Raw genomic sequence first — 14,701 nt, 5'->3', positions numbered from 1 at the left:
AAGCTTGGCGTTCTGGCGAGACGCCATGAGATCCAGATCTGGTTTGCCCCAACGATGAATCAGTTGAGCGAAGACCTCCGGATGAAGTTCCCACTCCCCCGGATGAAAAGTCTGGCGACTTAGAAAATCCGCCTCCCAGTTCTCCACGCCTGGGATGTAGATTGCTGACAGGTGGCAAGAGTGAGACTCTGCCCAGCAAATTATCTTTGAGACTTCCAACATCGCTAGGGAACTCTTGGTTCCCCCTTGATGATTGATGTAAGCCACAGTCGTGATGTTGTCCGACTGAAATCTGTTGAACCTCAGAGTTGCTAACTGAGGCCAAGCTAGAAGAGCATTGAATATTGCTCTTAACTCCAGAATATTTATTGGGAGGAGTTTCTCCTCCTGAGTCCATGATCCCTGAGCCTTCAGGGAATTCCAGACTGCGCCCCAACCTAGAAGGCTGGCGTCTGTTGTTACAATCGTCCAATCTGGCCTGCGAAAGGTCATCCCCTTGGACAGGTGGGGCCGAGAAAGCCACCATAGAAGAGAATCTCTGGTCTCTTGATCCAGATTTAGTAGAGGGGACAAATCTGAATAATCCCCATTCCACTGACTTAGCATGCACAATTGCAGCGGTCTGAGATGCAGTCGCGCAAATGGTACTATGTTCATTGCCGCTACCATTAAGCCGATTACTTCCATGCACTGAGATACTGACGGGTGTGGAATGGAATGAAGGGCACGGCAAGCATTTAGAAGTTTTGATAACCTGGCCTCCGTCAGGTAAATTTTCATCTCTACAGAATCTATAAGAGTCCCTAGGAAGGGAACCCTTGTGAGTGGTAATAGAGAACTCTTTTCCACGTTCACCTTCCACCCATGCGCCCTCAGAAATGCCAGAACTATCTCTGTAAGAGACTTGGCAGTTTGAAAACTTGACGCTTGTATCAGAATGTCGTCTAGGTACGGAGCCACCGCTATGCCTCGCGGTCTTAGTACCGTCAGAAGTGAGCCCAGAACCTTTGTAAAGATTCTTGGAGCCGTAGCTAACCCGAAGGGAAGAGCTACAAACTGGTAATGCCTGTCTAGGAAGGCAAATCTTAGGTACCGATAATGATCCTTGTGAATCGGTATGTGAAGGTAGGCATCCTTTAAGTCCACAGTGGTCATGTACTGACCCTCTTGGATCATGGGTAGGATGGTTCGAATAGTTTCCATTTTGAATGATGGAACTCTTAGGAATTTGTTTAGGATTTTTAAGTCCAAGATTGGTCTGAAGGTTCCCTCTTTCTTGGGAACCACAAACAGATTTGAATAGAATCCCTGCCGTGTTCCGTCCGCGGAACTGGGTGGATCACCCCCATTAGTAAGAGGTCTTGTACACAGCGTAGAAACGCCTCTTTCTTTATTTGGTTTGCTGATAACCTTGAAAGATGAAATCTCCCTTGTGGAGGAGAAGCTTTGAAGTCCAGAAGATATCCCTGAGATATGATCTCCAACGCCCAGGGATCCTGGACATCTCTTGCCCAAGCCTGGGCGAAGAGAGAAAGTCTGCCCCCCACTAGATCCGTTTCCGGATAGGGGGCCCTCTCTTCATGCTGTCTTAGGGGCAGCAGCAGGTTTTCTGGCCTGCATGCCCTTGTTCCAGGACTGGTTAGTTTTCCAGCCCTGTCTGTAACGAGCAACAGCTCCTTCCTGTTTTGGAGCGGAGGAAGTTGATGCTGCTCCTGCCTTGAGGTTACGAAAGGCACGAAAATTAGACTGTTTGGCCTTTGATTTGGCCCTGTCCTGAGGCAGAGCATGGCCCTTACCTCCCGTAATGTCAGCGATAATTTCTTTCAAGCCGGGCCCGAATAAGGTCTGCCCTTTGAAAGGAATATTAAGCAACTTAGATTTAGAAGTCACGTCAGCTGACCAGGATTTAAGCCATAGCGCTCTGCGCGCTTGGATGGCGAATCCGGAGTTCTTAGCCGTAAGTTTGGTTAAATGTACGACGGCATCAGAAACAAATGCGTTAGCTAGCTTAAGTGCTTTAAGCTTGTTCATAATTTCATCCAATGGAGCTGTGCGAATGGCCTCTTCCAGAGACTCAAACCAGAATGCCGCCGCAGCAGTGACAGGCGCAATGCATGCAAGGGGCTGTAAGATAAAACCTTGTTGAACAAACATTTTCTTAAGGTAACCTTCTAATTTTTTATGCATTGGATCTGAAAAGGCACAACTATCCTCCACCGGGATAGTGGTACGCTTAGCTAAAGTAGAAACCGCTCCCTCCACCTTAGGGACCGTCTGCCATAAGTCTCGTGTGGTGGCGTCTATAGGAAACATTTTCCTAAATATGGGAGGAGGGGAAAAAGGCACACCGGGTCTATCCCACTCCTTGCTAATAATCTCTGTAAGCCTTTTAGGTATAGGAAACACGTCAGTACACACCGGTACCGCATAGTATCTATCCAACCTACATAATTTTTCTGGAATTGCAACCGTGTTACAATCATTCAGAGCCGCTAATACCTCCCCTAGCAATATGCGGAGGTTCTCAAGCTTAAATTTAAAATTAGAAATCTCTGAATCCAGTCTCCCTGGATCAGATCCGTCACCCACAGAATGAAGCTCTCCGTCTTCATGTTCTGCAAATTGTGACGCAGTATCGGACATGGCTCTCACATCATCAGCGCGCTCTGTCCTTAACCCAGAGCTATCACGCTTGCCTCTTAATTCTGGCAATTTAGATAATACTTCTGTCATAACAGTAGCCATGTCTTGCAAAGTGATTTGTAAGGGCCTCCCTGATGTACTTGGCGCCACAAAATCACGCCCCTCCTGAGCGGGAGGCGAAGGTACTGACACGTGAGGAGAGTTAGTCGGCATAACTTCCCCCTCGTTGTCTGGTGATAATTTCTTTGCATGTAAAGACTGACTTTTATTTAAAGTTACATCAATGCATTTAGTACACAACTTTCTATGGGGCTCCACATTGGCCTTCATACATAGTAAACAAACAGATTCATCTGTGTCAGACATGTTTAAACAGACTAGCAATGAGACTAGCAAGCTTGGAAAATACTTTTCAAATAAATTTACAAGCAATATAAAAAACGCTACTGTGCCTTTAAGAAGCACAAAAAGCTGTCACAGTTGAAATAACAATAAACCAAATTAGTTATAGCAACCAAATTTTCACAGTAAATGTATTAAGTTAGCAAAGGATTGCACCCACCAGCAAATGGATGATTAACCCCTTAATACCCAAAAACGGATAACAATTTTATAATTAACGTTTTTATCACAGTCAAACACACTGTCACAGGTCTGCTGTGACTGATTACCTCCCTCAAAATGAATTTTGAAGACCCCTGAGCTCTCTAGAAACGTCCTGGATCATGGAGGATGAAGTAGGAAGATTGTGACTGAATTTTTACTGCGCAAAAAAGCGCTAAAATAGGCCCCTCCCACTCATATTACAACAGTGGGGAAGCTCAGTTAACTGTTTCTATGCAGAAACAAAAGTTAGCCATGTGGTAAAAATCATGCCCCAATAAGTTTTATCACCAAGTACCTCACAAAAAACGATTAACATGCCAGTAAACGTTTTGAACATACATTTTAAAAGTTATGAAGTGTTATTAATAAGCCTGCTACCAGTCGCTTTTACTGCAGTTAAGGCTTACACATTACTTCAGTATTAACAGTATTTTCTGAGTCAAATTCCATTCCCTAGAAAAATACTTCAGTGTACACACACTCATCAGCCTAATACCAGTCGCTACCACTGCATTTAAGGCTGAACTTACATTACATTGGTATCAGCAGTAATTTCTCAGTCAATTCCATTGCTTAGAAAAATAATTTACTGCACATACCTCGTTTGCAGGGGGGCCCTGCATGCTATTCCCCTTTTCTAAAGTTACCTCACTCCTCAGAATGTGCGAGAACATCCAGTGGATCTTAGTTACGTCTGCTAAGATCATAGAAAACGCAGGCAGATTCTTCTTCTAATGCTGCCTGAGAAACAAACAGCACACTCCGGTGCCATTTAAAATAACAAACTTTTGATTGAAGAAATAAACTAAGTTTAAAAACACCACAGACCTCTCACAACGACCTATCTTTAGTTAGGTTGCAAGAGAATGACTGGATATGACATGTGAGGGGAGGAGCTATATAGCAGCTCTGCTTGGGTGATCCTCTTGCAACTTCCTGTTGGGGAAGAGATATAATCCCATAAGTAATGGATGACCCGTGGACTGACTACACTTAACAAGAGAAATGCTTCTATTTCACACTGAAGTGCACCTAATGCACATTTCGATTTTGCCCTTTCTATCCCTTTTACTACTGAATCATTCTACTAACTGCTACCACTTCAACCAGCTTCCAAACCATCATCCCATTTACTGCCTGCCATAGTTTCCACAACACTTGGTAATGTGTGGCCCCTCTTTGCAAATGTCTGCACCATCCCCCATTCTCCTTATTAATAACACTGCCCCCCCCCAGAGAGATGTGTTCCCTGCTCTCAAACTATTCTCGCATACACATCCTGGACTTCCCTCATTATTGTTTGTACACAGTAGCTTAAAAAGACATTACAGTAATGTTTTATATATATATATATATATATATACGCACCATTCTTTTACAGTCCAGGGACACACCCCTTGAAAAGTCTCTTGCATGATGTTTAGCTTGTCTCCTATAATGTGGCCATTAAAGGACAGATATAACAGCCACATATGACCCAATCACAGTGCAGCATGTTAGAGGGACATGGTTCTTAATTTAATGCACTCCAGCTTCTATGGGGTAAGTGGGAAAACTACAATTTTCAGATTTAAATTACAGGGAAAATGGAAGAGCTTTATGAGTATATATTATTAAACATTTTTTAAGGAATTACATTATTCTTTAAGTAGAAGCAATAGAGAAGGAATCTCTTTTTGCGTCTGCTAAATAGGCGTCTCATAGCAATATTCACCAGATGTGAATATCAAAAAGGCTTGGCTCCATAGTGCCAATGTGTATGGACATCAGCTACTGGATGTAAGCCCCTGTTATACATCCTATGGAAGATGGGCAGAGGAGGGAGACTTTTCAAACAGTCTGAAAATACATCTACTGAATAAAAACTGTGAACATTAACAAAACCCTTTATCCAAACTTGAGGAACAGAAAAGGTTTGGATTTTGGGATATTTTGTAACTGTAAAATGGGACCAAAGGTAAAGAACTATAAATGTTATGGCATTCAGACAATATAAGCAATATGTCATAATACAGCTTATACATATAACCTAAAGAAAGTTTTATCATGTTTAATTCTTATATATACACACAGTACCATTAGATAGCACAGTAATCAGAAAGGGCATGTTTATTGTTTTAAAGACATATAAAATAATGCATATTAGAACAAAAAAACTAACAAAAGACAGAGAGAAGATTTTCACTTGCATGTGGTGGGAGATTATCATTTTTAATAATTTAAAAACAAAATAATCAAAATTTCTGGTTTGGGGGGGTTGTACCTGTAGTTTAGTAGTTTTTTATTTTTTTGTTTCAGTTACCAAAGTGATTTAAGTTTCTCCAATTTACCTTGTTCTTTCCCCTCTTTGTTTAACCTTTTCACTTTTCTCATTTGTTTCAGTAACATTTTTCCCCTAATAGCAGAAAGCACCAGTTTAACTGGCAGATTGGAAGCCTTTTTCATATGTATAAAAATACATTATTACAATAAATTACCAAATTAGAGAACAAAATAGCCAGGATAAAATGTGAAACCTATTATTTTATTGTGTATTTTATAAGAATAAAAGTAAAATGATTTTACCTCTGGTACAATTTCAGGAATTTTTTCCTCTACTGCTTCCAGATCCAGAACAATCTCAATGACAACGAGCAGGGCATCAAATACTACTAGACATACAATGAGAATCTGTAAAGGGAAGCAATCCGCACTCAGTGTTTGCACTGACCATAGCAAGTTAGATGCACAGCTACTTATTACACAACAAAAATCAATTATTAATTTCAATAATCTCTTTCTCTGTGTTTTTGGTTGACACTTTACTCCTTGCTATGAGATCATACCAAGAAAGACTCAGGAGCATTCGTGTGTCTTGAGGATATGTATAATATTATTACAAGCACTGCTGCTATATAGTGCTCAGGACACGTGCACGCTGCAGGTGTGCTCTCATATGGTACAAAGTTTCACCAGAGAATACAAAGAGAATGAGGTTTGATAACAGAAGTAAACTAGAAAGTTTGTACCATATCTCTATAATTAGCCTTATCGTCAATGTACCATGAATAATACCAGAAAGCTTATTACAATAAGCTGCTACACATATAAACTCATTCATCTGGCCGTCTCCTAAGTGAGATATAAATGTGCCAAGTGCTGTAGTATTGGGCTCCATTATTTACATCAGATTTGTTAAGCAAATTACATTAATATTCCAATGACAAACTAATAGCAGATGCAGATGAATAAATATCTCTTAGTTGAAAGAATTAAACTCAGAGAGGTTTTCAGCGTACATTTAACTAGTTCAAATATGCATTTTAACACTTTATGGTTTTTATTTAGTTCAGAAGCTGTATATGCAGGTAAACATGCATTTCCTGTTCTTGTGTATAACATTATGTATCGTTATATTCAGAAGGTGCATTTCATATACAAATGATGGGTCTATACATATAATAACACCTTGCCTTTTAATTTACACAAACAAATCATATGGGAAACCATGCCAAGTCTCCACAGGAAAAAAAGCTACAGGAAACCTTAAAGGGATATGAAACCCAACAATTTTTTTCACAATACAGAAAGAGCATGCAATTAGAAACACCTTTCTAATTGACTTCTATTATCTAATTTGCTTTGTTCCTTGTTATCCTTTGTTAAAAATCATATCTAGGTACGCTCAGAAGCAGTAATGCACTACTGAGAGCTAGCTGCTGATTGGTTGCTCCATATTTATGACTCTTGTCACTGGCTGACCCAATTTATTTTAGCTAGCTCTCAGTAGTGCAATACTGCTCATTCAACAAAGAATACTAACAGACCAAAGCAATTTTGATAATGGAAGTAAATTGGGAAGTTGTTTCAAATTGCATGTTCTATCAGAATCATTAAATTGGGTTTCATGAGGTCCCTTTAAGCAATGCTGCTTCTTTTATTTGGGCTTTAAATTTCCAGTAATCCTGGACGAGTTAGAAAGTTGACTTTTCCTATCCTTAACATTGAGTGAAGTGGTAACCTTTCCCCCTAACTAGTAAACTATAGTGATATTTTTCTACCCGTGTGTGTCATATATATATATATATATACACACATGCACACCTACCTAAAAAAACCTCTCTTTTTATCAGCAAATGAAGTCTACTGTACCTGAAATTTGTGACTGCTGAGGAGCCATTTCAAGGCACCCCGGAAAGAGTGCGAGGCAAAGAAAGGATGAGGTGTCTTTGGCGCTTCTATATCAGGTATCTCCTCCTGTACCCTTAAGTTCCTACCACCGAGTTCATCTCCCACTGTTGTAAAATTATGCATGCTGGCAGTTGGCTAAAAGTGCATCGCACAGCAAAGACGACTGGAGGTGGACAGGCTTTTATATACCCGTCAGGAAAGAACAATGTCCTAAAAAACAAAAGGAAAATGTATTTCTGGTAATTAGCAAAAACCCTGAAAAAAAACCTAATCATACTGAAGGTCACTCCATTATTACGTTAAAGATCTGCCATTTGTTTACAGAACAACTAGTAGAAACCCATAGCTAATAGGTGCAGCATTATTTTCAAGAAGCAGCTAGCTGAGCTGGCTATGTAAGTTCTGCATACCAATACCTTTAGCTGGATAGAATCAAACGAAAGTCACATCTAACTGAGTAGGGAGAACAAAGCTCTAGTGAACTGTATATGTGAAGACATTTCCTTGACTGACTGCTACAATCAACCAATCTGGATTTGGCTTGCTCCATACTGTACTTCCTACATTCATTGCTTAAAGTTGCATCACTGACTGTTCCCTCTTTATTGTTGATACATAACAGTCATTTAAATACATCATTAAACTTCTACTACAGCCTCCTGAGATTGTGTCCAGCATGAAATAAGAGATGCTGTTTGTTTAAGCTTTACCCAGTGACTTTAACTTGGTTTGTAATGCATACAATAAAGTTTCCATCATGTAGGAACAAAGTTTATTGTATCAATAAAATCGTAAATTCACTTTTTAATCAGTGATTGATATTTAGAATGCAGTCAGTTTGCACCACTTTGCAATAATTTTATTTACATAGAAAATCATTAAATATAAAATATATATATTTTTATTTTCTTCAACATTTGATTATGAACTTCTTTTTTAGGCCAAAAATGTGTATTGTAAAAAAAAGTGTGTGTGCTTATGTGTATCTATCTATATGTATATATGTGGTAGGCAAACAGTTATTTTAGTCAAATAGCTTTTGCCTAATTAGTAGTCCGGCAAACAGCTTTCAAAGCCAAGCCTTCCTGGAAAAGTGGACCCTGCTCACCAATAGGCTCCCAGGCATCTGCTTACCAAAGCATGCCTGGGTGCCTACTAATGAACAGGAGCCACTTTCCCAGAGTGCCTGGGCAGCTTTTAACGAGAATGGAGCACTTTCCTGGGGTGCCTGACCACATATTGCCTATCAGGGACCACTTTCTCAGGTTGCCTTGGAGCCTGTTTATGAGCAGGGGTCACTTTCTGGGGTGCCTGCACACCTATTGATGAGCAGGGGCCACTTTCCTTGAGGGTTCCTTGGTGGCTTTTGCCAAGCAGGGGTCACTTTTCTGGGGTGCCAGGCTGCATTGGCGTGTTTTGGCGGCTGCCATCTAGTGCTCTTGTAAATGAATAACATTGTTAAGCGAATTCTTAAAAAAATCGCCGTCATACAGTGCTTCAGAAATCTGCACACTCCCGAGCCTACCTACATGATTTTCAACAAAGTAAATTTGATAATAGAAGTAAATTGGAGACTTTAAAAAAAAAAAATTGTATGCTGTATCTGAATCATAAAAGAAAAAATTGGGGTTTCAAGTCCTTTAATTGAGTGTATTAACCATTCACTACCAGGACTTTCAGAGAAAAACTTGCCCAAAATACCAGAGAATTTTTATCATTTTTGCTATCACTCTAAATAAAAATAGAGCCGTTTTTATTTTTTTATTTACCTGTCAAAACTATAAATATTTTATAAGTAGACAACCCAAGGTATTAATCTAAACGTATTTTGGTTTCCTGCCACCATTTTCCTGCCAAATGCGATCAAATAAAAAAAAAAAAAAAAGTTTAACTTTTTTAAAAACGTCGGGCTTCTCACCGAAATTATTTACATACCGCTTGTTCAATCATGGCACAAATGATTATAGGAGCTTCTCTGGGATCCCCTTTGTTTAAAAATAGCAGACATTTATGGCTTTGCCATTGCTTTTTGGTAATTAGAAGGCCGCTTAATTGCAACTGCGCACCACACTTCTGTTATTCCCAGCAGTAAAGGGGGTTAATTAGGTAGGTTGTAAGGTTAATTTTAGCTGAAGTGTATAGATTACCCTCCCACTTCCCATCCCCTGATCCCTAACAAACATCTTGCTTCTCTCCCTCACCCCCACTGGTCACCACCATCTTAGGTACTGCCAGACAGTCTGCAAGTATGAAAATGAAATTTATGCTTACCTGATAAATTTGATTCTTTTTAGACACGATGAGTCCACGGATCATCTTCATTACTTATGGGATATTTACCTCCTGGTCAGCAGGAGAAGGCAAAGAGCACCACAGCAGAGCTGTTAAATAGCTCCTCCCTTCCCTCCCACTCCAGTCATTCGACCGAAGATAGGAAGAGAAAGGAAAAGCCAAGGTGCATAGGTGTCTGAAGTTTATAATAAACAACCTGTCTAAAAGAACAGGGCGGGCCGTGGACTCATCGTGTCTAAAAAGAAACACATTTATCAGGTAAGCATAAATTTTCTTTTCAAAGACACGATGAGTCCACGGATCATCCTCATTACTTATGGGATACAATACCCAAGCTAGAGGACACAGATGATACGGGAGGGACAAGACAGGGAACCTAAACAGAAGGCACCACTGCTTGAAGAACCTTTCTCCCAAAAACAGCCTCAGCTGAGGCAAAAGTATCAAATTTATAGAATTTCAAAAAAAAGTATGAAGAGAGGACCAAGTTGCAGCCTTGCAAATCTGTTCCACAGAAGCCTCATTTTTGAATCCCCATGAGGAAGCAACAACCCTAGTGGAATGAGCCGTAATCCTCTCAGGAGGCTGCTGTCCAGCAGTCTCATATGCAAAGCGGATGATGCTCTTTAGCCAAAAAGAAAGAGGGGTAGCCGTAGCTTTCTGCCCAAAAATAAAAAATCAAAACCTATCTTAAGTCAAATAATTGTGAATGACAAAAACGATACTGTCTTTAAAATTTAAACAAACTATTTTTCTATAGCAAAGAGAAAAAAACGTACCCTCCGAGAAATAAACCAAAAATTCAGACACCTCTACGCCTCAGCAGCTCTGCTGAGGCGCCTACCTGTCAACCGGAGTCACAGCTGTATCGAAAGAAGGATGTGGGGCATACCTATCCGACCTATCTATAGATAATGTAGGTCTATCTTCAAAAGCAATACAAGTCAATGATAGGCGTCACTGTAAGTAAATAACTTGATAACACGTATACATATCCAAATACCCAGTGTTTGGCAGTGGTTCCGGTATGTACAATGATGCTATACAAAGTTCAAGATAATATAATACGGTTTTCTCACCTCGCTTCAAGACCAATCCAGGCTGGCCCCAATATCTTTAGTCAGTGCGGTTACTTCAGGTGGAACCGCCGGCTTGAGAGACTGTCACAGCTTAACAAACGTGTGACCGCTCCAACGCTTCCACAGCGTGGCCGCTTGGCAAGTTCAAACACCACTCGATAGACCGCACGATTACCCTCTGATTGCAGAGACGGAGAAGGAGGTGACGTCAGTGATGACGAATCGGCATACCGTTATCCAATGCGGGTACGTGGGATGGAGGTGTGTCACCGTATCTACGGCAGGATTGGATATCCGTCCACAATCCCACACAGTAATGCAAGTAGGAAACTTTACAGGACGCCAGTGTAATCAGTACAGCATAGCAACGGACAGTCTTTTGCTGGTGATAATATCAATGAAGCAGGAGGTCCGGACAGTCCGTAATGTTAAAACAAAATATTTATTCAAATTGGTTAAAAATATTATATACAGGAACAAGCTGGTAAAGATAGAGTAGGTATATCACCTAAACAGGCTTACGCGTTTCGGCGTTTGCCGTAGTCATAGCCATGCTGTATCCCCAGAGATGCAGACGATGAGGCTCTATAACGCTAAAACCGCTTGCTCTACTGATTGAAAAACCATGCGGTTTTAGTGCGACGCTGATCTTTCATACACCCGACACAACTGAAATTGTGCAGCGTAACCAGTGCGCGAAAAGAAAGCCCCGTCCATTTTGGGCATAAGAAAAAACACACAACCCGACCGGGTTTACTGTTAGCCAAAATAAACCGATAGGGAAAAACAAGCTTACTCCCAGCCCAGTGCCTGTACTTTAAGCTGCCAAATATGAACCCTCTATACACAGAGAGTAAAATGTCCCCACATAAAGTGTCCCATGTTACTGAGCCTTATATGTGATTAAATATAACTAAAGTGCCCCCTTTCCTCTGAGACTTTTGGCATCCTCCCAGAATAAAAAAGTTAGCACTTACCTTAAGTCTGTCCGACAGCAGGACAGTCCAACAGGTTTAAGAGGTCCTCTCCCTCCCATAGCCCTGTGGAAAATGATAAAGTTAAAATTGCTTAGGCCATCAGGATAAGGGCAGCATAAATGTATGGGAGGCGCAGTGAGAATTATGTGCCACCAGTTCCCATTGCTCTAAAGCCACCAAAAGCTCTACTGAAGAGACTGATATCGACTATGGCTACACCCTAGAACAAAGAAGCACAATATTGCACTACTTTTAAAATAATTCTGATACCAATAATAATAATAATTCTAATAGACTTTTTATCTCACTACTACGTCTATCATTTGCTTGTGTCGCCAGAGGTGGAGCAATTCCTTGCTGGTATCAGTCTGTGTTTGGTCAGCGGTTAAGTTTCTGCTCTCCATCCGCATCCATCCAGCTCACAGGTTTTCTCCTTTGAGTGATAACCACTGTATTGTCATTCAGAAACCCTCATTGTATGGTGGCAATTTGCATTTGTCACGTTTTTATAAATTTTAATAAATATTACTTTTTACTACTTTCGTGTGATATACTATTTGCCTACCAGTATAAAGTAGGTGTGCTCATTATCCTGAGCCTGGACTGGCTCCATTAAATGTGAGTAATCATTTGTCCGTATTTCATCATCTATTCCAAGTGGGCTACAGAATTACACTATGGTGTGTTTTTTCTCCTATTATTTTATGTGAGGACCAATTTGAAGACATCGACTGTAGAGCATTTCATCAGGAGTGAATATATCCTTCTAATCAATCAATGAACTTTTAGTTCACATTTCTTTTTCACATTTATATCACCATTCTTTATTTTGTGATTTATTTGTACATTTATTGTATATATAAATAACATTGTGCTCATGCACGTGGAGTTATTTAAGAGTCAGTACTAATTGCCTGAAATGCAAGTCTGTCAAAAGATCTGAAATAAGGGGGCAGTCTGCTGAAGCTTAAAGGGAAAAGAAACCCACATTTTTTTATTTTTTTATTTAGATAGAGCATGCAATTTTAAACAACTTTCCAATTTACGTCTATTATCTAATTTGCTTAATTCTCTTGGTATTATTTGTTGAAAAAGCAGCAATGCACTACTGGGAGCTGCTTAAGGCACTGTGTGAACCAATAACATGAGGCATATATGTGCAGCCACCAATCAGCAGCTCCTGAGCCTATCTAGATATCCTTTTCAAATAGGGATACCAAGACAACTAAACAAAGAAGATAATAGAAGTAAATTAGAAAGTTGTTTAAAATCACATGCTCTATCTGAATCGTGAAAGAAAAAATGTGGGTTTCATGTCCCTTTAAATACAAGGTAATCACATAGGTAAAATGTATATTTCTATAACAGTGTTGGTTATGCAACATTGTTAGACAATGCTTTAAGGCCTACTCTAAATTTCAAATAAGCAGTAGATTTTTTTTTCTCTGAAAAATGTATTGTCTCCCATTTTCCAGCCCCCTGTATCATGTGACAGACATCAGCTCATCACAGACTAGAATACGTATACCCTGTGAGCTTGTGCACATGCTCAGTAGGATTTTGTTCACTAGAAAGTGGGAATATAAAGACACTGTGCAAAATGTGATAATGGAAGTAAATTGGAAAGTGTCTTAGAACTGCAGGCTCATGAATCATAAAAGTTTATTTTAACTTTAGAGTTCCTTTAACAGCCAAGACTGCTGGAGCTTCCTGAAGCTCAGACATTTATATACGTTGTACGGTATGATAGCCAAAGTACCGCACAACGTATATATACACGTCACATTGGGTAAAGGAGTTAATTATTTCTCACAGTCACTGACACTTTGTATTACTTTAACTTACCATAGGTAAAAAACATAATCTATGTAAGAACTTATCTGATAAATTCATTTCTTTCATATTGGCAAGAGTCCATGAGCTAGTGACATATGGGATATACAATCCTACCAGGAGGGGCAAAGTTTCCCAAAACTTCAAAATGCCTATAAATACACCCCTCACCACTCCCACAATTCAGTTTAACGAATAGCCAAGCAGTGGGGTGATAAAGAAAGGAGTAGAAAGCATCAACAAAGGAAATTTGGAAATAATTGTGCTTTATACAAAAAATCATAACCACCATAAAAAGGGTGGGCCTCATGGACTCTTGCCAATATGAAAGAAATGAATTTATCAGGTAAGTTCTTACATAAATTATGTTTTCTTTCATGTAATTGGCAAGAGTCCATGAGCTAGTGACATATGGGATATCAATACCCAAGATGTGGATCTCCACTCAAGAGTCACTAGAGAGGGAGGGAATAAAAATAAAAACAGCCATATTCCGCTGAAAAAATTAATCCACAACCCAAAAAAATAAGTTTTTTTTCATTTTTGAAAGAAAAAAACTTAAATCAAAAGCAGAAGAATCAAACTGAAACAGCTGCCTGAAGAACTTTTCTACCAAAAACTGCTTCCGAAGAAGCAAATACATCAAAACGGTAGAATTTAGTAAATGTATGCATAGAGGACCAAGTTGCCGCTTTGCAAATCTGATCAACTGAAGCTTCATTCTTAAAAGCCCACAAAGTGGAGACTGATCTAGTAGAATGAGCTGTAATTCTCTGAGGCGGGGCCTGACCCGACTCCAAATAAGCTTGATGAATCAAAAGTTTCAACCGAGAAGCCAAGGAAATAGCAGAAGCCTTCTGACCTTTCCTAGGACCAGAAAATAAAACAGACTGGAAGTCTTCCTGAAATCTTTAGTAGCTTCCACATACTATTTCAAAGCTCTTACCACATCCAAAGAATGTAAGGATCTTTCCAAAGAATTCTTAGGATTAGGACACAAGGAAGGGACAACAATTTCTCTACTAATGTTGTTAGAATTCACAACCTTAGGTAAAAATTGAAAAGAAGTCCGCAAAACTGCCTTATCCTGATGAAAAATCA

At 39.7% G+C, this 14,701-nt stretch overlaps 1 protein-coding gene across 3 annotated transcripts in view; it reads right to left on the bottom strand.

Moving 5' to 3' along the window:
* The window catches only part of HVCN1 (hydrogen voltage gated channel 1), a 188,302-nt gene that overhangs the window by 59,852 nt on the left and 113,749 nt on the right, over positions 1-14,701 (bottom strand). For 2 of the 3 annotated variants that reach the window (XM_053701723.1, XM_053701721.1), the window contains 2 exons: positions 7,381-7,629; positions 5,815-5,919 (listed from right to left, as the gene is read on the bottom strand). In XM_053701723.1, the coding sequence (XP_053557698.1) occupies positions 5,815-5,919; positions 7,381-7,542 (267 nt within the window). In that variant the 5' untranslated portion in view covers positions 7,543-7,629. Of the gene's footprint in view, positions 1-5,814; positions 5,920-7,380; positions 7,630-7,835; positions 7,918-14,701 lie in introns of those variants that run through there. The other variant, XM_053701722.1, reaches the window with a different exon arrangement.

This window comes from Bombina bombina, chromosome 2 (genome assembly GCF_027579735.1).
Source record: "Bombina bombina isolate aBomBom1 chromosome 2, aBomBom1.pri, whole genome shotgun sequence".
Taxonomy (NCBI): domain Eukaryota; kingdom Metazoa; phylum Chordata; class Amphibia; order Anura; family Bombinatoridae; genus Bombina; species Bombina bombina.
The sequence above is the reverse complement of the archived record's forward strand: the minus strand, read 5'-3'. Positions and strand labels throughout refer to the sequence as shown.